General features: G+C 47.9%; 1 protein-coding gene and 1 pseudogene across 3 annotated transcripts in view; both read left to right on the top strand.

Annotated features, from left to right (window-relative positions):
• Positions 1 to 7,237: 7,237 nt before the first annotated feature.
• LOC102132843 (protein FAM8A1 pseudogene) lies at positions 7,238 to 8,480 on the top strand (annotated as a pseudogene).
• An 8,975-nt stretch (positions 8,481 to 17,455) lies between these two features.
• PADI4 (peptidyl arginine deiminase 4) overlaps positions 17,456 to 22,649 on the top strand; it is a 53,336-nt gene continuing 48,142 nt past the window's right edge. For all 3 annotated transcript variants that reach the window (XM_005544637.4, XM_065529085.1, XM_074018634.1), the window contains exon 1: positions 17,456 to 17,573. In XM_005544637.4, the coding sequence (XP_005544694.3) occupies positions 17,482 to 17,573 (92 nt within the window). In that variant the 5' untranslated portion in view covers positions 17,456 to 17,481. The remainder of the gene's footprint in view (positions 17,574 to 22,649) is intronic.

The following is a 22,649-nucleotide window of genomic DNA, read 5'->3' as shown; positions in this document are numbered from 1 at the left end:
TCCTACAACCCCTCCTTCAGCTCAAAGAGACCCGGACTCTAAGTGCCAGCACCTGCACTGTTTACCTGAGGCCTTCTCTGACTACTGGAGCCTGCTGACCAAAGCGCCAGGGAACTAATACCACCTGGAGCAGCCCTCAGCCAATTGCAGAAGGGAGTGGGAGTATAAATGCCCCAGCTCCCTTGCTCCTTGGGCTAACTCTGAGGCATGGGCTTCACCCTACTTCTAGCACTCCTCAGGCGGGGTGATCTTCAGTTACCCACAGGTGGTAATCAGCTCATTAACAGACCCTTTATTCACTTCTTTCCTTCCCTGACTCATTTTCCCACTCTCTACCTGTGTATACTGCACCTCCCAAATAAGCCACTTGCACACAAATCCTAGCCTCAGAATTGCCTTCTGGGGGAGCCCAAACTAAGAACCTCCCAGAAGATGAAGAACGCTAACTGGAGTCAGAAGAGGAAGCCCCTGCCTTCGTTCTGCATCCACTTGCCTGTAGCTTAAGGCAAGTTACAGCTTCTACCTGAGCCTCATTTTCCCCACATGTAAAAAAAGGAAAGCAAAGGGCATCTTGACTGCTTCCTTTAAATGTTCAAAAGGCTAAATGACCCCATAGGATTAGGAACCCTGCCTTAAACGATGTGTTTGGTGCTGGTTAATTTTTTTGTGTCAACTTGGCCAGACCACCAGCTCCCAGATGTTTGGTCAAACACCAGTCTGGATGTCGCTGTGAAGGTGTGTTTTGGTTGAGATTCACATTTAAATCAATAGACTTCTAGTAAAGCAGATGACTTTCGTTTGTGGTGGGCCTCGTCCAATTGGCTGAAAGCCTCCAGAGAAAAAAGACTGACACCCCCGCAAGGAAGAGGGAGTTGGAGTTCTACGCCTGTTGGCTTGAGCTGCAATATCAGCTCTTCCCTGGTCTCCAGCCTGCTGGCCTACTTAACACATTTTGGATTTGCCAGCCTCTACAATCATGTGAGCTGAGCCAATTCCTTGAATTCTCTCTCTCTCCCACTCCATATATACAAACATACAGATATAGATGTAGATAGATATCTATCTACATCTATATCTGTACATCTATATGTTCTATTGGTTCTGTTTCTGTGTGTCCCCAGTGCCTAGGATAGAGGGGTGCTCAGCAGAGGGGTGCTTAGCAGGTGTCTATTGAATGAATCTAAACCAGAAGATCAGAGGGTCTGGGATCTTTTATCTCCCCCTGTATTTGGCCAGCAAAACCTTGTAGTTAAGGCTTTGCAATCAGCTAGATCTGGGTTCAAGTCCTGATTTCTTTTGCTAACAATTGTACAATCTTGGTTGAGTCATTCCTCTTCTCTGAGCCTGTTTCCTTGCCTACAAAGTGGGGTCAATAATGACTTCCTCATGGGGTTGAAATAAGAATTACGTGAGGCTGGGTGCGGTGGCTCACGCCTGTAATCCCAGCACTCTGGGAGGCCAAGGCGGGTGGATCACCTGAGGTCAGGAGTTCGAGACCAGCCTGGCCAACATGACAAAACCCTGTCTTTACTAAAAATACAAAAGTTAGCCAGGCGTGGTGGCATGTGCCTGTAATCCCAGCTACCCGGGAGGCTGAGGCAGGAGAATCGCTGGAACCCAGGAGGCGGAGGCTGCAGTGAGCCGAGATCACACCATTGCACTCCAGTTTGGGCGACAGAGCGAGACTCCATCTCTTAAAAAAGAAAAAAGAATTACATGAGGTGGTGCATGTCAGCAGCTCAGCCTGAAGCCTGCAGAGGGCTCAGCACACCAAAGTCAATGTCACTGGCTGGGAACATGAACATTAGGACCTACCATTCTCTGCACAAAGGTACCTGAGGAAATATTATTTGGGGGCAGCATATTTGAAATCAGAACATTCCAGAAAAATTGAGGCCTGAATTTCTTGAGACCTGGAAAGAGGGCCTGGCACATGAGTGCCGAAGAAATTGAATGGAGGAGGGGTGCACAAATAGTGTGTTATAGCCATTTGAGGCCCTGATTAGTGAAAAATAGGATGAGAGCACTAAAGTAAGAGGAGATATAGCAACCCCATGCCTAACTCTTCTCCATCATGGTTTCTGGGTCCCGGACTATAGGACCAAGAGGCATGTTCATTCTAAACCATTCTAAAGGCAGGTGAAGATGCCTGGGCAACTCTGCTTAGCAAGAAGGAAAGCTTGGTGAAGTCTGGGGCACCTGGGAAGAGAAGAACTAACCACCAACTAAACAGGCAGCTCTGCCAACACCCTTGGGACAGCACGATCCAGCCCTACCTCATGACTTCTGCTGAGTGTGAATCACAGAACAAATAAATTTTGGAAAAGAGAATCACTCAAGCCTGACAGAGGAGAATGTGAGGCGTCAGAGTTATTTCAAACCAGCCCAAGGTACAAGTTTTGTGGCAATGTTACGTGAACATAGCTCCAGGTTCAACCTTCAATTTGCCGTTGGAAGGATACGATCACAGTCCTAACCAGAAAAAGTAAAGTGATGAATCTGAGAGGTTGCAAACTGCCTGCAGCGCTCCAGTTTCCCGGCGTCGGCACCAACCATCTCCCACTTCTAGCCCCTCACCACTGCCCCAGCCCTGCCAACATCTCTCCTGACCAATATTGCTCTCATATAACAAGAGCAACTGCAACATCAACAACTTGATGACAAATACCAGGAACATTTGTTAATCTCATTAGGCAGTAAATGAACATAAAACACCACGATCAAAATAGCAGAAACAGAAACAAAAAAGAAAGTTTCTGGACAGCCCAGGGTGAAGTGAGCAGCCTTGAGTGTTAAATACAGAGATGGGGTTTGATATCGTCCTTTGGAAAAGAGTTTCAAATATCAGGAGTTCAATCTCTAGGAAAATAAACAAAGAAGTAACTCTAATCAGACACAAATATTTATTAGGGATGCTTAATAGCAAAAAATCAGAATCGAGCTGGTCAAAATGTTAGAAACCTGTGGGAATGAGTGGGAAAATTGCAGTACCTCCATTTGATGCAACATATGAAACCTCTGAGGTCTTTATGGTAGTGTGACAAATACCTTTTATGTTAAGTGAAAAAATATGACTACAAAAGAAAATCATCCATGAAATGACAAAGAGCTAAACAAGAAAGTAGAAGTGGTCTAAGTGACGGTGGTTGTAGTAATCGTTACCTATGGAAATTGATCAAATTAGGCATGATTTGCTTTGACTGCATCTTTTAAGTTTTTAAAGTAGGGAAAAAGAGAGAAGGTCAAGTGTGGTGGCTCATGCCTGTAATCCCAGCACTTTGGGAGGTCTGGGCGGGCAGATCACTTGAGGTTAGGAGTTCGAGACCATCCTGGCCAACATAGTGAAACCCCATCTCTACTAAAAATACAAAAATTAGCCAGGTGTGGAAGCGGAGGTTGCAGTGAGTCGAAATCTCACCATTGCACTCCAGCCAGGGCGACAGTGCGAGACTCCATCTCAAAAAAAAAAAAAAGTAGCCAAGACATGGAAATAACCTAGGTGTCTATCAACAGATGATTGGATAAAGAAAATGTGATACACACACACGACACACACACCCAGAGGAATATTATTCAGCCTTTGAAAAAAGGAGAAAACCCTGCCATTTGAGACAACATGGATGAAACTGGAAGGACATTATCCAGGTGAAATAAGCTAGGCACATAAAAACAAATGCTGCACATTCTTACTTATAACTGGCATCTTTAAAAAGTTGAACTCAGCAACAGAGACGAGAAATGGCGGTTACTGGGGATGGGGGTAGGAGAAGATGGGAGATGTTAGTCAAGGTAAAACTTTCCATTACAAGATGAATAAATTCTGGAAAGCTAATATATAGCATGGTGACTATGGTTAATAATAATGTATCTTATACTTGAAATTTGTTAAGAGATTAGCTCTCAGGTGTTCACACACACACACAGTAACACATGTAACTATGTGAGGTGATGGATATGTCAGCTTGATTGTAATAATTATTTCACAATGCATGTGTATAACAAAACATACACTTTTTTTATTTATTCATTTTTTCTGAGGTGGAATCTTACTCTGTCTCCCAGGCTGGAGTGCAGTAGTGCAATCTCGGCTCACTGCAACCTCCACCTCCCAGGTTCAAGGGATTCTCCTTCCTCAGCCTCCTGAGTAGCTGGGATTACAAGTGCATGCCACCACACAGGCTAATTTTTGTATTTTTAGTAGAGATGGGGTTTCACCATGTTGGCCAGGTTGGTCTCGAACCCCTGACCTAAGGTGCTCCACCCACCTCAGCCTCCCAAAGTGCTGGGATTACAGGTGCGAGCCAGCAATTACTGTTTCAAAACTATTATTAATAGTAGCAATACTGATTTATTTTTTCCAGCTTTCTTGAGGTATGATTGGCAAATAAAAATTATATACATTTAAAGTGTATAAGGCCATGCAAGGTGGCTCACGCCTGTAATCCCAGCACTTTGGGAAGCTGAGGTGGGTGGATCAACTGAGGTCAGGAGTTTGAGACCAGCCTGGCCAACATGGTAAAACCTCGTCTCTACTAAAAATACAAAAATTAGCCAGGCATGGTGATGGGCATCTGTAATCCCAGCTACTTGGGAGGTTGAGGCAGTAGAATAGCTTGAACCCAGGAGGCAGAGGTTGCAGTGAGCCAAGATCGTGCCACTGCACTACAGCCTGGGCGACAGAGCAAGACTCTGTCTCCAAAAAAAATAAAAAATAAATAATCTGTAAGATATGAAATAAAAAATTCTGTTAAAAATGGAAGGAAATAAAATTATGTGCTGGAAATGACTATTTGATTGAAACCAGGTAATATTTTTATTTTGTATTCCCTTCAACTCATATCCCCCTCCACCACCATTTTTCTTATCATCCACTTATAGTAAGGAGGGGGAAATGGTTTCTAAACTTTTTAAAAAGAAACTATGGAACTCACTAATTCTACCCTGCAAAATATGAGGTCTCCTTTGTGAGGTTTCCATCAACAGGAAGCAAAGTTCCAAAGCTGGTGGCATTTTGAGTCTCCTCCAGTGGGTAGGGTAAGATCCTTGAACATTGTCAGGGAGAGAAGTCTTCTTCAAACTCCCAAATAATGAGCTGGTTGTTTCCCCCCAAAATAGAAGAAATTTATCCTTTGACTTAGTCTCTGCCAAGATGGGGAAGCCTCCTTTCACCAGGGAGGGAAGCAGATTCTGAGCCTATTCTCCACTGGCTGGACCAGATACCAGTTGTCACCAGCACCAAGAAAGCCTCTCTCACATAGTTGCTATGGGCTCTTCACATCCAGCTGCCCAGTAGTGGAGGAAAAGTCTTGGACATTGAGCCAGCTTGGGTCTAAATTCCCATTAAAATCCCTGGCGGCCAACATCATGAAACCCTGTCTCTACTAAAAATACAAAAATTAGCCATGTGTGGTGGCAGGTGCCTATAATCCCAGCTACTTGGGAGGCTAAGGCAGGAGAATTGCTTGAACTCGGAAGGTGGAGGCTGCAGTGAGCCAAGATCATGCCATTGCAATCCAACTCAGGCAACAAGAATGAAACTCTGTCTCAAAAAAAAAAAAATTAGGCCGGGCGCGGTGGCTCAAGCCTGTAATCCCAGTACTTTGGGAGGCCGAGGCGGGTGGATCACGAAGTCAGGAGATCAAGACCATCCTGGCTAACATGGTGAAACCCCGTCTCTACTAAAAATACAAAAAACTAGCCGGGCGTGGTGGCGGGCGCCTGTAGTCCCAGCTACTCGGAGGCTGAGGCAGGAGAATGGCGTAAACCCGGGAGGCGGAGCTTGCAGTGAGCCGAGATCGCACCACTGCACTCCAGCCTGGGTGACACAGCGAGACTCCGTCTCAAAAAAAAAAAAAAAAAAAAAAAATTAGCTGGGCATGATGGCAAGTGCCTGTAATCCCAGCTACTCAGGAGGCTGAGGCAGGAGAATCACTTGAACCCAGGAGGCAGAGGTTGCAGTGAGCCGAGATCACACCACTGCACTCCAGCCTGGGCAACAAGAGTCCTTCTCAAAAATAAAAAAAAAAAGAAAGAAACTAAAAATACAATACTGTTTATAATCACTCCAAAAAAATTGTTAGGTTTAAATCTAACAAAACATGTAAGAGATTTACATGTTGAAAGCTACAAAAGACTGATGAAAGAAATCTAAAAAGCATCTCAATAGAGACACATACCATGTTCATGAATTGAAAGACTCAACATAGTAAAGACGTCAATCTTCCTCAAATTGATATATAGATTTAATGCAATTGCTATCAAAATCTTAGCAAGATGTTTTTGAAGATATAGGCAGGTTTATTCTAGCATTATATGGAAAGCCAAAGGAACTATAATAGCTAAGACAATTTTGAAGAAGAATAAAGTAGAAGCAATTTGTCTATAGATATAGTTTGGATATTTATCCCTGCCCAAACCTCCTGTTGAGCTGTAATCCCCAATGCTGGATGTGGGGCCTGGTGAGAGGTGTTTGGATCATGGGAGCAGATCCCTCATGGTGTTGGGAGAAAAGCTGTGTGTTGGGAGAGAAGCTGAGGCAGGGCTTGCATGTCTGCTAGACTTGCTGGCTCCTTGCTTCTAGCACTCCCATTATCTCAAGAAGCCGTATGTTTCTCATTCACTTGATACACTGTTTCCTTTCAACACCCACATCCTCACCACCTCTTTGTTTGAGCACCAATAAATAGCATGGGCTCCCAGAGCTCGGGGCCTTTGAAGCCTCCAAACTCGCAATGGCCCCCTGGTCCCACTTTCTCTGTCAAACTGTCTTTTTCTCATTACTCTGACTCTGGGGGACTTCATCGCCCCCACAACCTGGTGTTGGGTCTGATCACCCCAAACGTTCCTGGCACCCAACATGGGACGACAAAGACCCCGGTGAAGGAACGCCAGAGTGTGTGAAAGCAGAGGATACATTGTCAAAGGACACCTGAGGACGTCTAAAAGAACCTCTGCGGGAAAGCTGAGCGCTTGGAAGAACCAGGGTAACAATGAGACAAAGTGAAAGCAGACATTCTGCTTATTTAAGTTTTTTAAAGCATTTGTTATGAAGTGGGGGCGTAGAAGTACTCAAGAGTTTGCTATCACTTTTTTAGTATGGTAAAGCAGTTTTGCCCATTGTTCCCGAAACAGGGTACTATAGAGTTGCATGAATGGATGAGAATTGGAAGAGATTTTAAAAGGGCATATAAAGATGGAGCAGTCACAGGTGCCGCGGGGGGTTGCTGCTGGGGTGACGATGGTTGGGGGAGAGGGAGCCCAAGGCCACCCTCCCGGGCGCGGGGAGGGCAGAGGGGACCAGGAGCCCGTCCCTTCGCTGCGGGACCTTCTGCCGCGGCCATCCCATGGCCCCGCGGCAGCCCCCAGGCTGGCCCAAGGCCGCAGGCCTCTCTCAGCCGCTGCTGCTGACACGTCGGAGCGGCCCCGCGAGCTCGGGAGGCGCAGGGAGGCAGCCTCCAGCTCCAGTGCCGGGCTGCAGGAGCAGGCGGAGCAGCCAAGGGCCCAAAGCCGCCGCGCCGTGGGAGAGACCGGCACAGCTGGGCGCCCACGAGTACTCCCAGCAAATGCACAAGTGGCTGTGGCAGTCCTGCTGCGGCTAACTCACTTGGCGCAGCAGCCTGGCTGCCTTCCCCGCCTATTGCAGCCTCCAATGGCCCTCGCAGAGTTTCCCTTCGGGCGGCGCTGCAGTCCCTCGGGCCTCGGGGTCTGACCCAGGGACGGCTGCTGGCATCAGCACCGCTGCTCCAGTTGCCGGCCTGAGACCCCAGGCTTCTCAGGTGCAGGCGTAGGTCCGAGCCACTCCAGTGACGAAGGTAGGATGTGCAGCCCCCTTGCGAAGCCCAAGTGAGACCGGGCACCAGGCAGGCAGAGAATATGTTATTCCATCCTTGACTCACAGATTTATGGCAGAGATGGTGGATTTCTTTATTCTCTTTTTGTAAAAGCAACCATTGTCTTAAGCACTATGCGCCTCAGTGGGATAAAGGATATCTCTTAAGTTTGCTATGCATTATATAATGGAAAAAACAGATGACATCAATGGAAAACTTGAAGAAAATTATGGTTGTGTCTCTTATATACAGATTATTAGTTTGTTTTTATGAGATAATTTGCATTTGGGGAGCAGTTGGAGCTACCCCAGGGAAGTTCCTGGTGGGGCTTCAAGTTGTGACATGTGATAGATACATCAGTGCTTATTGCACTAAGTCGGGTTTCAGTGATTCCTTCCTCACATGTCAGCATTACAACGTCCACTATACGAGCTATGATCAAAAATTTTTTGATTGCTTCTTTTTTCTCTGCTTTCATCACACTGCTGTTTTTTTCAACATAATCGAACAGCCTATGACATTGTAGCAAGAACCATTGTGGTCAAAAGAAATGGGGTCAGATGTTGCCCCCACAAAGGCCTGATTTCCACACGCTATAATGACAAGATTAAATTATGTATCAAGGCCATCAGTATCCCTGGGTTACACTAATTGATGATTTAGAAATTAAAGCAGTCACTCCAGTGTGATGCAGGTCACTACTCTGAAAGTACTGATTTTACTTGAATGCCCAAGAACTTTTCCAGAAGAAAAACCTATTAAATTCAAGAATTCAAATTTTTAGATCAAAAAGGCAAGTGATTTTATAAACAATGGACAATATATACTTAAGATCTATGGCACTTTCTTAAGGTCTAAGAATTTGCTGAAAGCATTTTCAGCTTTGAAATCTGCAAATGAAACTTTAAAATTTATTTTGGTTTATCCCAAAATAATGGAAAATGTCCAGTTGTGTTTTGTAAGCATCTATGTAACTCATCTTTTAGTTCATACTTCCTGGGGAGCCACCAAAGAAGGTCCCCATGGCAGTTAGGGGACCCTTACCCTCAGGAACAGTCGGTCTATTACTTGGAAGGTCTAGTCTAAATTTAAAAGATGTTACTGTACAAACGGGAATAATTGACTCTTGTTATACTGGAAAGATTCAATTAGTTATTAATTCCTTGACTCTGTGTTCTGCCTCCCCAGGAGAAAGAATTGCTCAGTTGTTGCCGTTACCTTACATAAAACTAGGAAGCAGCACAGTGAAAAGAACAGGAGCCTTTGGTAATACTAATCCAGCAGGAAAAGCTGTGTATTGGGCTAATCAAGTGTCTGACAAAAGACCTATTTGCACAGTTACTATTCAGGGAAAAGATTTTGAAGGACTAGTAGATACTGGAGCTGATGTCTCTATTATTGCTATAAATCAATGGTCCCAGCACTGGCCTAAGCAAAAGGCATCCGTTGGTATTGTTGGAGTAGGCGCTGCCTCAGAACTTTTTCAGACTTCCTTGATTTTACCATGTCAAGGACCGGATGGTCAGGAAGGGACATTTCAGCCTATCATTACATCTGTTCCTGTCAATTTATGGGGTAGAGACTTAACTGCAACAATGGGATGCTGAAATATCTATTCCTATGGATCAATATAGTAGTAATAGTAGACAAATGATGAGAAATATGGGACATTGCTCAGGAAAAGGACTAGGAAAAGATAAAAATGGCCAATCAGAACCTTTAGAATTACAACAGCAAACAGATCGGACCGGACTGGGGTGTCATTTTTAGGAGTGGTCATTGTTGAGCGTCCGGCTCCTGTTCCTCTTGTTTGGCTAACTGCCAAACTGGTTTGGGTGGAGCAATGGCCGCTGACAAAGGAAAATAAAAAGGCTGGGCAAGATACACGGTGGAGGGATGCACATACAAAAAGCTGGAACACAGGAAAGATAATATTATGGGGAAGAGGATTTGCTTGTGTCTCTCCAGGGGACAATGAGGTGCCTGTGTGGGTGTCCACCAAACATCTGAAGATCTATCATGAGCCACAGTATCTAGTGGACCCGCCTGTACAGTGCAAATGGAAGGTTTAAGGATTGCTTTTAAGCCTCAATTTGCTTTCTCTGTGCCTTCTGTTAGAAGGGGCCTGCTTCTTCTTATCAATGGTAAGTTTTACCCCGATGTAATTAACCAAAGAGGCCGAAGCTGAGTTACAAATGCTTCAGCAATGGCATGTCTCCCGGCTACAGCCACAAAAGTTTTTGGTTCGTTTCAGTAGATTTACTAATATGGGGGTGAGGGTATGCTTGTGTTTTTGCAGGAGATAAACCATGTAGGTGCCCTCAAGATGTGTACAACCATGGAACAGGAGACTGGAAGGGCCCATGGATCCTAACCATAGACCAGGTTCCCTCAGTACTTGCCATGTTGAGAAACTGCTGGAGCGTCAAGGTTTATAGATGCTTAATGGACCAATGCTTTCTGACTGAACTCCTTTCTACCCTGAATACAAGGGACACTAATAGGTAGACAGGAGTATCATCACCCCTATTCAGCATGAAGAAATTACAGAAGATGGACCTTCAACCTTCTGCAACCCCTAGGATTGAGGGTCCTCTTGTAAAAGGGAAAGGGGAGATACGTGGGAAGCATTCAAACCAGAGCGACTCCATTTTGAATAAGGGCTAAGAAAAATGAAGCTGGATCACCAACTGGCAATTAAGGGCTGTACAGCCTGCAATTGCCTTAATTAATTTAAAAAAGAGAGACCACCTTATGCTAATAATAATAATGATAGCTGTGGTGGTTTTTACAAAACAGAAGGAGGGCATGTTGGGAGAAAAGCTGAGTGTTGGGAGAGAAGCTGAGGCAGGTCTTGCTTGTCTGCTAGGCTTGCTGGCTCCTTGCTTCTAGCACTCCCATTATCTTAAGCAGCCATGTTTCTCATTGACTTGATACACTGTTTCCTTTCAACCCCCACATCCTCACCACCTGTTTGAACACCAATAAATAGCGTGGGTTCCCAGAGCTCGAGGATCTACACAGCCTTCACACTCGGAACAGCCCCCTGGATCCTACTTTCTCTCTCAAAACTGTCTTTTTCGGCCGGGCGCAGTGGCTCACGCCTGTTTCCAGCACTTTGGGAGGCCGAGACGGGTGGATCATGAGGTCAGGAGATCAAGACTACCCTGGCTAACACGGTGAAACCTCATCTCTACCAAAAATACAAAAAAATTAGCCGGGCGCAGTGGCGGGCGCCTGTAGTCCCAGCCACACGGGAGGCTGAGGCAGGAGAATGGCGTGAACCCGAGAGGCAGAGCTTGCAGTGAGTGGAGATCGTGCCACTGCACTCCAGCCTGGGCGACAGAGCAAGACACTCTCTCAAAAAAACAAAAAACAAAACAAAAAAAACCTGTCTTTTTCTGATTCCTTTGACTCTGCCAGACTTCGTCGCCCCCACGACCTGGTGTTGGGTCTGATCACTCCAACACATGGCTTGGTGCTGTCTTTGTGATAGTGAGTTCTCATGAGATCTGGTAATTTAAAAGTGTGTGGCACCTCCCCAGGCTCGCTCGCTCTCTTGCTCCTGCTTTCATCATGTGAAGTATGTCTGCTCTCAGATTGACCTTCCACCATGACTGAAAGCTCCCTGAGGCTTCACTGGAAGCCAAGCGGATGCCAGCACCGTGTTTCCTGTAAAGCCTGCAGAACCATGAGCCAATGAAACGTCTTTCCTTTATAAATTACCCAGTCTCGGGTATTTCTTTGCAGCAAGGCAGGAAGAGTCTAATATACTACCCAATTTTAAGATTTATCATACAGCTACAGTAATCAAGATAGTGTCATTGTTGGAGGAACAGGCACAGATCAATGGAACTGAATATAGAACCTGGAAATAGCCCCACACATGTATGCCCAACATGTACAATTTTTGACAAAGATGCAAAAGCAATTCAATTACAATGTGTTGAAAAAGTCTTTTCAATAGATGATGCTGTAGCAAGGAATGTATCTTAAATAGTGTCATAAATTCAGTAAAATACAGTATTTCTTGTTTACCTACTCGTGCCAGGCCCTGTCCTAAGCACTAGGGAGATAGTGGGCAAAGCAAAGTCCATGCTCTCATGTCACTCACATTCTCATGATCATGGTCCTCAGGAGAAATCCTGGGTGCCAGAGAAGACACGTAAGCACGTGGTGTCAAGGGTTGGGTAGGAGCCAGTTCCAGAAAGGGAATACAGAGACATTTGCCTTCATCTGACTGGTCCCCTTCCTTTTCTCAAAGGTGGCAGAGTGGAAGGTTGCAGGCTTTCGATGCAGATTTGGGCTCCATCTCCTGTCTATGCCCCTAATGTGCTGCTCATCTGTCAATGACTGACTTTCGTTGGGTTAGTGTATTGTTCACATGAATGGGCTCCAGTGCAGGGCCGGCACATGTTAGAGTCGTGATTTTGCCCTTGTGTGCCCATGAATCCTTCCAGAACCTAGGAGGATTCTGCGAGGGAGAGAAAGGAGAGATGCTGGGGACAGGGAAGAGCTGTGTGAACAGAGAGGAGAAAAGACTGCCCCTGCAATATACACAGCAGGCAGGGGGCTCTGGGATGAACACTTCACAGGAGCAGGGATTTTTTTTTTTTTTTTTTTGAGATGGAGTCTTGCTCTGTTGGCCAGGCTGGAGTGCAATGGAACGATCTCATCTCACTGCAACCTCTGCCTCCTGGGTTCAAGTGATTCTCCTGCCTCAGCCTCCCAAGTAGCTGGGATTGCAGGTGCCCGCCACTATGCCCAGCTAATTTTTGTATTTTTAATAGAGATGGGGTTTCACTATGTTGGTCAGGCTGGTCTCGAACTCCTGACTTCAGGTGATCCACAGGAGGAGGGATTTTCTAGTTTCAGCCAGTCTGGATGATCTAGACTTGCTCCAGTGTTCTGCTGGAAGTCATGAATTCAGAGAAGCCGAGAGACCAGGGTTCTTTCTGTTGGAAGGGACTTCAGAACTCATCAGCCAAATGACCTGGCCTGGGGGCGGCTGTGCAGCCCTCAGAGTGGACAAGGATGCAGGGGCTCGGGAGTCAGGCTGTGCAAAATTAAATGCAAGTATCACCACTTCTGTGTATCTCTGAGTGGTTACCTAACTCCTCTGAGACTCGGTTTCCTCATCTGGACAATGGGGAGAGATGTTAAGGTTGCTGTGAGGATTAAAGATGATGCATGTTAGGGCCTGGCATAGGTCAGGGATACACCAGGGCATAGCATGTTGGATAAAGCCAAATTTGAAACCCTCCTAGAGGCCGTGTGACCTTGAGCCTGGTACTTCACTCTTCTGTAGAGATGAGATTGTACCTGTTGCCACACTTAATAGTGAGTATTAGAAATAATAGAGCCCAAGGACCTGGTGACAGGTAAACACATGGCAGGCGTTAATAGATGGTGGTCTGTTATCACCCTGTGTGCTTCTACGTTTATGTTAAAGCCTAAGTTAGCTTCTAAGCGAGGGCCGGACACTTAGGAGCCATTTGATAAATATTTGTTGAATGAATAGCTCAGTGCTGGGAATGAACTGTACTTATGAATGAATAATGCAAAAGAGCTAGGCCATCTGCTGCAAGAAATACACTGCACTATACCCAGACTCAGAGCCCCTGGGAGAGTCCCCTGACCCTAATTCTTTCCCCCAAAATGATGTCATTGCAATCACCTGGAGCAGGCTAGCCAGCCAGTCTCTGGGACAGGAGCTCAGATGGCCACAGCCATCTGGGCCTCAAATGCCTAGAGGGTATTGGGCAACTCCCAGAACACCTTTGCTTCCTCTGTGTGAGTTGGGCTGGTGATTCTGCCTTTCAACAGGAAGAGAGGCCTCTTCCTCCCAGGTTTGTGGCCTGGGTTCTGAGCCAGTCACCATGTGTAAGAGAGTTCACTCCCCAACCCCAGAGGTCCCCTTTGGGCTCTGAAAGGGTTAATGCCATCGGCAAAAGAAACAGCCAGGCCAGGTTCTCAGGGATCTTCACAGGATCCTGTCTGGGTCAAGTACTGGGCTGGGTGCTGGGAACACAAACAGCCATGGTGTTAAGCCACCAGTGTTGAGTGACAAGTCTAGGCACCGGCCTTGCTCTCAGGCTAGTTGGGAGACGGGCATTTAAACACAAGGTGTGGCAAATCTCAGAAACAGAATGAAGCGTCCTGCTAAAAAACTAGAGGGGCAAAGATGAATCTATAACATCCGTGCAAATAACGACAGACACGGGCACAAGGGATGCATGGCTACGTGGTTTATGACACTGAAAATTTGCAAACAGCCCCCATGTCCATCAGCAGGGGAGCAGCCATGTCAGGATGCAGCCGGAGCTGCAGGCACAGGTGGGGCATGCCCCAGCCCCATGTCTGTTGGCCTCTTATTCCACTGCCCTCGGCTCCTGCCCTCAGCCCTGCCTATCACAGAGCCCATGGCCCTTGTTCTGCTGTGAGTGACCAAGTGTGTTTCTACAAAGAGGCTTTGCTTCCAAAGTGCAGCCGTTTTCCCTGAGTGTGAGAATGTGTGTGTGTGTGTGTGCGTGTGTGTTACAAACCTAGTTTTGCGTTGCTCCCTGTGTAATTGCAAATAACATGTACTCTCGTTTGCTCCTCCTCTCTCTCATCACTCCCCTGAGTCTCTGGTGGAGGACCCCAGGGCTCATCCCTCGGCCTTCTCTCTTCCCCATCCACACTCATTCCCTAGGGGAGCTGGAGATGTTGACATCTCACAGTTGTATGCTTTCCAGCCTGGTCCTGTCTCTTAAGCTCCAGAATCATGTGTTCAAACATCCTACAGGGCATCATCACACTAAATCACACTTGGCAAAGCCAGGACCAAACTCCTGATCTCCACTGTGCCCACCCCCACCCCTCCCTCAGCCTTCCCTGCCCAGCTGCGAGCAGTCCCATCCCTCCAGGGCCTCAGGCTCCAAATTGCGGCGGCGGCCTCCATTCTTCTCTCTTTCTTAACACCCCTCATCCAGTCCATCTGCACCTCCTGTTGGCTGTATTGCATCACAAAATGTCCAGAACCTGACCCATCCTCCCCTCCTCCATGGCAACCACCCTGGCCTGAGCCCCACCGTCTGTCACCGGCCTGTCTGCAGTGGCCACTTCACAGGTCTCCTGGCCTCTTCGCGGATCCCCTACAGTCTGTTCTGACATCACAGCCAGAGTGATCACGTTCAAGCAAGTCGGTTCGCGGTCGTCCTCCTCTGCTCAAAATGACTCCAGGCTCCCCACGTTACTTGGAGCAGAGGCCAAAGTTCTTAGGATGCCTGAAAGGCCCTTATGATCACACCCCCGCCCCGGGCTGCTCTCCCCCCTCCCTCACTGCATTTCAGCCACACTGGCCTCTTTACTCTTTCTTGAACCCGCCAGGCATGTCCCTGCCTCAGGGCCTTTGCACCGACTGCACTGGCTGTTCTCTTGACCTGGAACATTCTCCCTCCAGTTTTCCACATTGGCACTCAAGTCTTGGCTCAAACGTCACCTTCTCTGGCCACCCTACTTGAAATTGCATTAGCCCCTTGCCCTGTGTTCCTAGTGGCCCTTATCCTGTCATTGTTCCTATTTCTACCCTACTAACATACGATAGAATTCACTTATTGCATTTATTGCTTACTGGCTGTCTCTCTCCCAACAAAAACAAACAAAAAGGTTCTATGAAGGCAGGATTTTTGTCCGTTTTGTTCACAGCATATCCACAGTGCCTGGAACAGTGTCTGGCCATCAGCAGGCAATAAGTATTTGTTGAATTAACAAAACTGCTTTGGGGCTTGTCCTCTATGGCTCATTCACAGCAAATTTAAACCCCAAACTGCTGAAGAAAATAAGAAAGCAAAGAAGAAACAGAAGAAAACAACCTCAGGAGACCTAAGACTTGGGGTAGAGGCCAGCCCTCTCACTGATGTGCTGCGTGACCGTGGGCGGGTCCCACCCCCTTTCTGTGCCTCAGTCTCCCCTTCTGCAGAACAAGGACTGGATTGGGTGTTCTCTAAGGGCCCTCCCAACTCTTAACAACGGGCAGCTCCCTCCTGCCACTTTCCAGTAGAAACTCAAACTAGTTCTAATCATGCGGTCAGCCAGAGAAATCGGGTTTATTAAGACTTACTGTGTGCAGGCAGTCACGTAGATGCGTCAGAACGTCAGACCTGGCCACGTCATCATCTGCTGGTACAGAAGATAAGCTTTGAGCCTAGAGAAGGTGGTCTGAATTCAGATCCCCACTGTAGGGCTTGTGACACCTTGGGGGTCTCACTCAATCTCTCTAAGTCTTTGTGGCCCATCTACACATGGGCATCCTGATAGGACCCACTCCACGGGGATGTTGACATGGGGCAGGATTTGAACTAAAGCCTGCTTGATTCCACAGCCTGGCTCTGAATTAATGAGGCAAATTCTTTGCTTCAAAGCCAAAGCAAGCAAACAGAAATGAACACAAAATATCCAACCTGCCGAACGCTCTATGTTCACGCCAGACCCCCATGCATGCATCCTCTGAGTGCTCCTTGTTGAGACCCGTCTGCCACCCGCCAATTGCCTTATTAAAGGTAGCGCCTGGTACCAACGGCCCAGGTGCAGCCACATCTCTGTGGCCGAATGGGCGTCCCCCTGGCAGGCGTGGCCCACACCTGCACTGTCTGATCTGACAGCCAGAGGCCCTGGCAAGAGGCAGGTATCCTGGAGCATGCAGAGAACATCAGCTTCCACGCCAGGAAGCTCATCTCCTCCCAGCTCTACTGCATGCTGGCTCTGGCACTTTGGGCAAGAGCTAGTCACTTTTACTCTCTGAGCCTCAATTTTCCTTCTGTAAAATGGATTGTAATAATAAGCCCATCTATATCTTGTAGCGAGATGTAGCTGTGATACAGTCTGGAAAGCACGTGTCATACAGACAGGCAGCTAATGAATGTCACACTCTGGAACTGGACACCTTTGGTTCCAATTCTGGCCCTACCACTCTCGAGCTGTGGAAGTGCTCTGGACCTCCATTTTCTCATCTGTAAAATGGGTACAATAATGGCACCAACCTCAGAGGGCTACTATGAGGGTGAAATAAGGGGATAATGGTACTACCTAGTTCACAAGTTTGTCTTAATGAGCTATTCCATGTGGTGCAGGAAAACATGCCTGGCGTAGAGAAAATACCAAGAATGTGAGCTGTCATGTGGGTGGCCCAGGTGGAGAGACTTGTCCCAAGCCTGGTTGCTCTTTGAACGTGTAGCCTGGCCTATGATCGCTTACCTAAAATCTCCCTGCTTTTCCCACCTTCTCCTTTCTGATACCCCTGTTTGACATAGGTGAGATTGGATAGATCAAGGTGTTCAGGGCCTCCAGGCAGGGATGGGGCTACGGGCACGTAGGACTGGGACCCAACCCCTCAGCCTGGACTCCACCCCACGCTTTCTGAGCCATCCATCCTTCTCAGGAAACTGACAGAGCCACCCTGCCACTGGTACCAGCATTGACACCCACCTAGAGGTCCAAGGGGCAGCCCCAGGGCAGAGGAGATTTTGAGAGCCCACACCCCTGACCTGAGTGGGGAGGGGTTGAGCCTCTGGGCCACAGACCGCAGGTGCTGACTCATGGCCTCCGCTGGGCGGTATAAAGGAACCAGCCCGGGGGCTTCCTACAGCCAGAGGGACCAGCTAACCAGACAATGGCCCAGGGGACATTGATCCGTGTGACCCCAGAGCAGCCCACCCATGCCGTGTGTGTGCTGGGCACCTTGACTCAGCTTGACGTCTGCAGGTGAGCGGGGGACCTTCTGGGGTTTTGGGGGCAGGTCAGGAGATGCTGGATGAGCCAGTTCTACTGACACAGAGCATGTGTTTGGCCCAGGCTCCAGGCTCCAGGCTCCAGCCTCTGCAGCCACTGCCAGGGGAGCAGCTGGAGAGAGAAGATCCCAGCAGCCGTGGGAAGTGCCAGTCTCATGGCTGTGGGTTTTTTGCCATGTACAAGTGCAAATTCCCCAGGACCACACCACAGATAAATTATTGTGGGGCAAACTAGGCCAGCCATCTTCCTGTCTTCATCGAGGCAACAGAAACTTACAGAGGGTCTGTGATTTGCTCAAGGTCACACAGCAAGTGTGCCCTGGAAGTAAGTTTAGCCCCTGGGCCTCCTGGTTCACAGCACAGTTTGTTACCCCACATCTCTTAGCTAAGCTTCTCCGTGGGTGTGTAATAGTGTGGGTGGGGATGGTGAAACGGAGCTCTCTGGCGTGGCAGAGACTGAGGTAGGAAGCCTGGACCTGCTGTTGGCTAGCTGAGAGGCCTTGAGCAACTGAGCCTCAGTTTCCTCATCTGTGAAATGGGGATAATACTCACATCACGGGCTGGTTATAGGAATTCAATATGAAAAAATGTGCAAATGTTGGTTGAGTACTTAGCACAGTGGTGGGCCCATCCCTGGTAGTTTTTTTTTTTTTTTTTTTTTTTTTGAGACGGAGTCTCGCTCTGTCGCCCAGGCTGGAGTGCAGTGGCGCGATCTCGGCTCACTGCAAGCTCCGCCTCCCGGGTTCACGCCATTCTCCTGCCTCAGCCTCCCGAGTAGCTGGGACTACAGGCGCCCACAACCGCGCCCGGCTAATTTTTTGTATTTTTAGTAGAGACGGGGTTTCACCGTGGTCTCGATCTCCTGACCTTGTGATCCACCCGCCTCGGCCTCCCAAAGTGCTGGGATTACAGGCGTGAGCCACCGCGCCCGGCTCCTGGTAGTTTTTATTCACTCATTTAACAAACGCTGTTTGCCATATGCCCTGTGGCAGGGTCTGGGTTAAACAAGAGAGTGGAGGAACACTCTCAGGGAGTGTGCAGGGTCATTGTTGTTATTGTAGAACAGGAATTAAAAGAAATTTTAAAATGTGTAAGCAGAAACTCAGCTCTGTGTTCAAACAAACAAACAAACAAAAACAATTTTCCCTGAAAAAAAAAAGAACTGGAGTCCCTTAAAAATGAACTGCCTGGTTTTTTTTGTGGCTAGGAAGCCTTATTGCTGCTCCTTTCCCAGGCACAGTGAAGACCCCGTTTCTCTAGCTGTGCAGCTGCAAGGCCACTAGACAGATACACTCAAGCCATAAAACATGTCTTTCCTTAAAAAGTAAAAAATAATATAATGCATGTCTCAATTAAATAACTGTCTTTATTTCTTTCCCCCTGCACAGATCTCTCCCCACCCTGTGAAATGCTTAAAATATAACTTAACTCTTTGTTCAGGGCTCGGTCTTTTTAAATGTGAATCCGACTGAGCCAGTGCACCTAAATAATAAATCCTCCTCAACCCCTCGGTCTCTCTGATTCCTGAATTATCCTGCAACAATTACTGTTGTCAGGAATAGGAGTGGTTGCCCCTGGCTTCCCCAGCCCAGGCTGGGCATCGGTGGCCCTAGAATGGTGCCCATAGGAGTGTCAGGGACATTTCTTTTTTTTTTTTTTTGAGACGGAGTCTGGCTCTGTCGCCCAGGCTGGAGTGCAGTGGCCTGATCTCAGCTCACTGCAAGCTCCACCTCCCAGGTTCACACCATTCTCCTGCCTCAGCCTCCTGAGTAGCTGGGACTACAGGCGCCCACCACCTCGCCCGGCTAGTTTTTTGTATTTTTTTTAGTAGAGACGGGGTTTCACCGTGTTAGCCAGGATGGTCTCGATCTACTGACCTCGTGATCCACCCGTCTCGGCCTCCCAAAGTGCTGGGATTACAGGCTTGAGCCACCGCGCCCGGCCAGGGACATTTCTTTGCAAGTGTCACTTGCTGCCTGAGCCCCAGCTGCCAGATAACAGCAGTAAATATCAGATGGTCTCCCAGGGCCACATGAGGGAGGCAGGAGACCAAGAAGTTGGGGAGAAAAGGAAAAAGAAAATCACCTGACATCGTTTGAGGCACCCGCAACTCCTCTGAGGATGAGTGTGGAGGAAATGACAGGGCCTCGCCCAGCATGCGCAGGCTAACCCTCTACCCAGCGTCTGGGAGTAGTGATCAAGATCACAGGTGCTTCCTCTGGCCCTGGAGAGGTGGGTGGACAGCTGGTCAGGGTTGGGCAGAGAGGAAGGCACTGCTCATTTCTCCCAGAAATGATGGGGACTCTGGAGTTCCCAGGTGCCTCGAAACCCTTCTTTTCTCCTCCTTCAGCTACACATTGAGCCCTGTCACTCTATCCCCTGAACATCTCACATAACAATGGCTAATATTTACATCACACTTACTACATTCAACTCATTCAACGGCCTCGGGAGGCTGTTAATGTTGTTATTCCCATTTTATAGAAGAGGAAACGGAGGCTCCAAGAAGTTAAGTAACCCACCTCAAGCCACACAGCTAGTAAGTAGGGGAGACAGGACTCAACCCAGGCAGCATGACTCTAGGACCCTCCTCTCTCCCCATGGGTCCCCAGTCCAGCCCTTCCTGTTGCTTCTTATCTGTTCCTAACATAGCCCCAGACAGTGCCTCCCTCCCATCTCCTGAGCAGCCATCAGCCTCTTCATGAACCACATAGGTGGGAGGGCCACTCCCCCCTTACCTCCACCCACATATGCATACCTCCATACCTTTGCTCAAGCCATTCTTTCTGTCCCCAAAGTCAGGAACCCGGGAGGCAGAGGTTGCAGTGAGCCAAGATTGGGCTACTGCACTCCAGCCTGGGCGACAGAGTGAGACTCTGTCTCAAAAACAAGAGGCAAAAATACCTACCCGAGGGTCACATCAATTAAAGGTGGCAAGCCGGGTGCGGTGGCGCACGCCTGTAGTCACAGCACTTTGAGAGGCCAAGACGGGCAGATCACTTGAGGCCAGAATTTCGAGACCAGTCTGGCCAACATAGGGAAACCCCGTCTCTACTAAAAATACAAAAAAGTTAGGAACCATGCCATGATGCACAGGACAGAATAAATAAAGCATTATGATGGCCAGGCACAGTGGCTCACGCCTGTAATCCCAGCACTTTCGGAGGCAGAGACGGGCGGATCACAAGGTCAGGAGATCAAGACCATCCTGGCCAACATGGTAAAACCCTGTCTCGACTAAAAATACAAAAATTAGCCGGGCATGGTGGTGCGCAGCTGTAGTCCCAGCTACTTGGGAGGCTGAGACAGGAGAATTGCTTGAACCCAGGAAGCAGAGGCTGCAGTGAGCCGAGATCATGCCACTGAACTCCAACCTGGGCGACAGAGACTCTGTCTCAAAAAAAAAAAAAAAAATTAGATGGGAGTAGTGGCACATGCCTATAATCCCAGCTACTCAGGAGACTGAGGCACAAGAGTTGCTTGAACCTGGGAGGTGGAGGTTGCAGTGAGGGAAGATTGCACCACTGCACTCCAGCAAGGGCAACAGAGTGAGACTCTGTCTCAAAAAGAAAAAAAAAAAGTTAAAGGTGGCAAAGCCAGGACTGTCTGACCCTAAACGCCCCCTACTTCCCAGCACACCTGGCCTCCAAATGCTGTGGAGTGGACCCCCCTGGGCACTGCTCCCTGTGGGCAGAGCTCATTCAGCTTCCAAAGGATTTGGTAAAGGCCTAGAAGGAGTGGGGGTCCAGGAGGTGCCAACTGCAAAGGGCAGTGGGCATTCAGAAGCTGCCATCCATGGTCTCTCTTCTTCCTCCCAGGGTCTCCTTCTGAATAGGAGACCACTTGATACGACAGTGGGGAGCCTGGACAAGTCTGTTTGTAGCTCTGAGCCTCGGTTTACCCAACTGTAAAATGGGAAAATTAACACTCCTTGCTGGGTTATGGCAAAGATTAAATTATATAATGCACACCAAGTGTCTGGCAGAGGGGTCCCCTTTCCAATGCAAATCAAAGAAAATGACTAAGGTAAATGTCAATCCTTTTCAGAGGTTTATTTCCAAGGTTGGAAAAGAATACAGAAACAGAAAAAATCTGTGGTCTGTGCTTTTTCCTAAATGGGTCTGGGGACTTCAATATTTAAAGGGAAAAGAGGGGTATTGGGCCGGGTGTGGTGGCTTACGCCTGTAATCCCAGTACTTTGGGAGGCCGAGGAGGGAGGATCACCTGAGGTCAAGAGTTTGAGACCAACCTGGACAACATGGTGAAACGGCATCTCTACTAAAAATACAAAAAATAGCCGGGCGTGGTGGCACGTGCCTGTAGTCCCAGCTACTTGGGAGGCTGAGGCAAGAGAATCACTTGAACCCGGGAGGTGGAGGTTACAGTGAGCTGAGATCGCGCCATTGTACTCCAACTTGGGCAACAAGAGCGAAACTCTGTCTCAAAAAAAAAAAAAAAAGAGTGGGTATTGGGGGAAAAAGGAAGAAAGAGAAAAAAGATGGGTAGATAAGAGGCAAGTGATTGCATTCTTTTGAGTCTTTCGTGGCTTTCACTGAATACATTCTCCATGTGAGGCGGGGGAATAGTCACTTATGCCTTGAGCTCAGTGAATCTGTATTGTCACATAAGATAAACATAGAGCAAAGGAAGAAATCAGATATGCATTTGTTGCAGGTGAGCAGAGGTATGACTTTGATTTCTGTCCTTTGTTCCATGCCTGTGAAGATAAGCTATTCACCGACGCTGTCAGGGTGAAATTCAGCAGAACTGGTTCGTGGGAAAGATCTCAGGGCTCACAGGGAATTTCCTTGTGGGCAAATTGTGAGGGAGGTATGTAGCCTTTTTTTTTTTTTTTAAATCTTTGTAGCTATCTCATTTAGAAACAAAATGGGACCGGGCGCAGTGGCTCACACCTGTAATCCCAACACTTTGGGAGGCTGAGGTGAGCGGATCACAAGGTCAGCAGATTGAGACCATCCTGGCCAACATGGTGAAAACCTGTTTCTACTAAAAATACAAAAATTAGCTGGGTGTAGTGGCACGTGCCTGT

The sequence above is a fragment of the Macaca fascicularis genome, chromosome 1 (genome assembly GCF_037993035.2).
Source record: "Macaca fascicularis isolate 582-1 chromosome 1, T2T-MFA8v1.1".
NCBI classification, from domain to species: Eukaryota; Metazoa; Chordata; class Mammalia; order Primates; family Cercopithecidae; genus Macaca; species Macaca fascicularis.
This window is presented reverse-complemented; position numbering and strand designations above follow the sequence as displayed.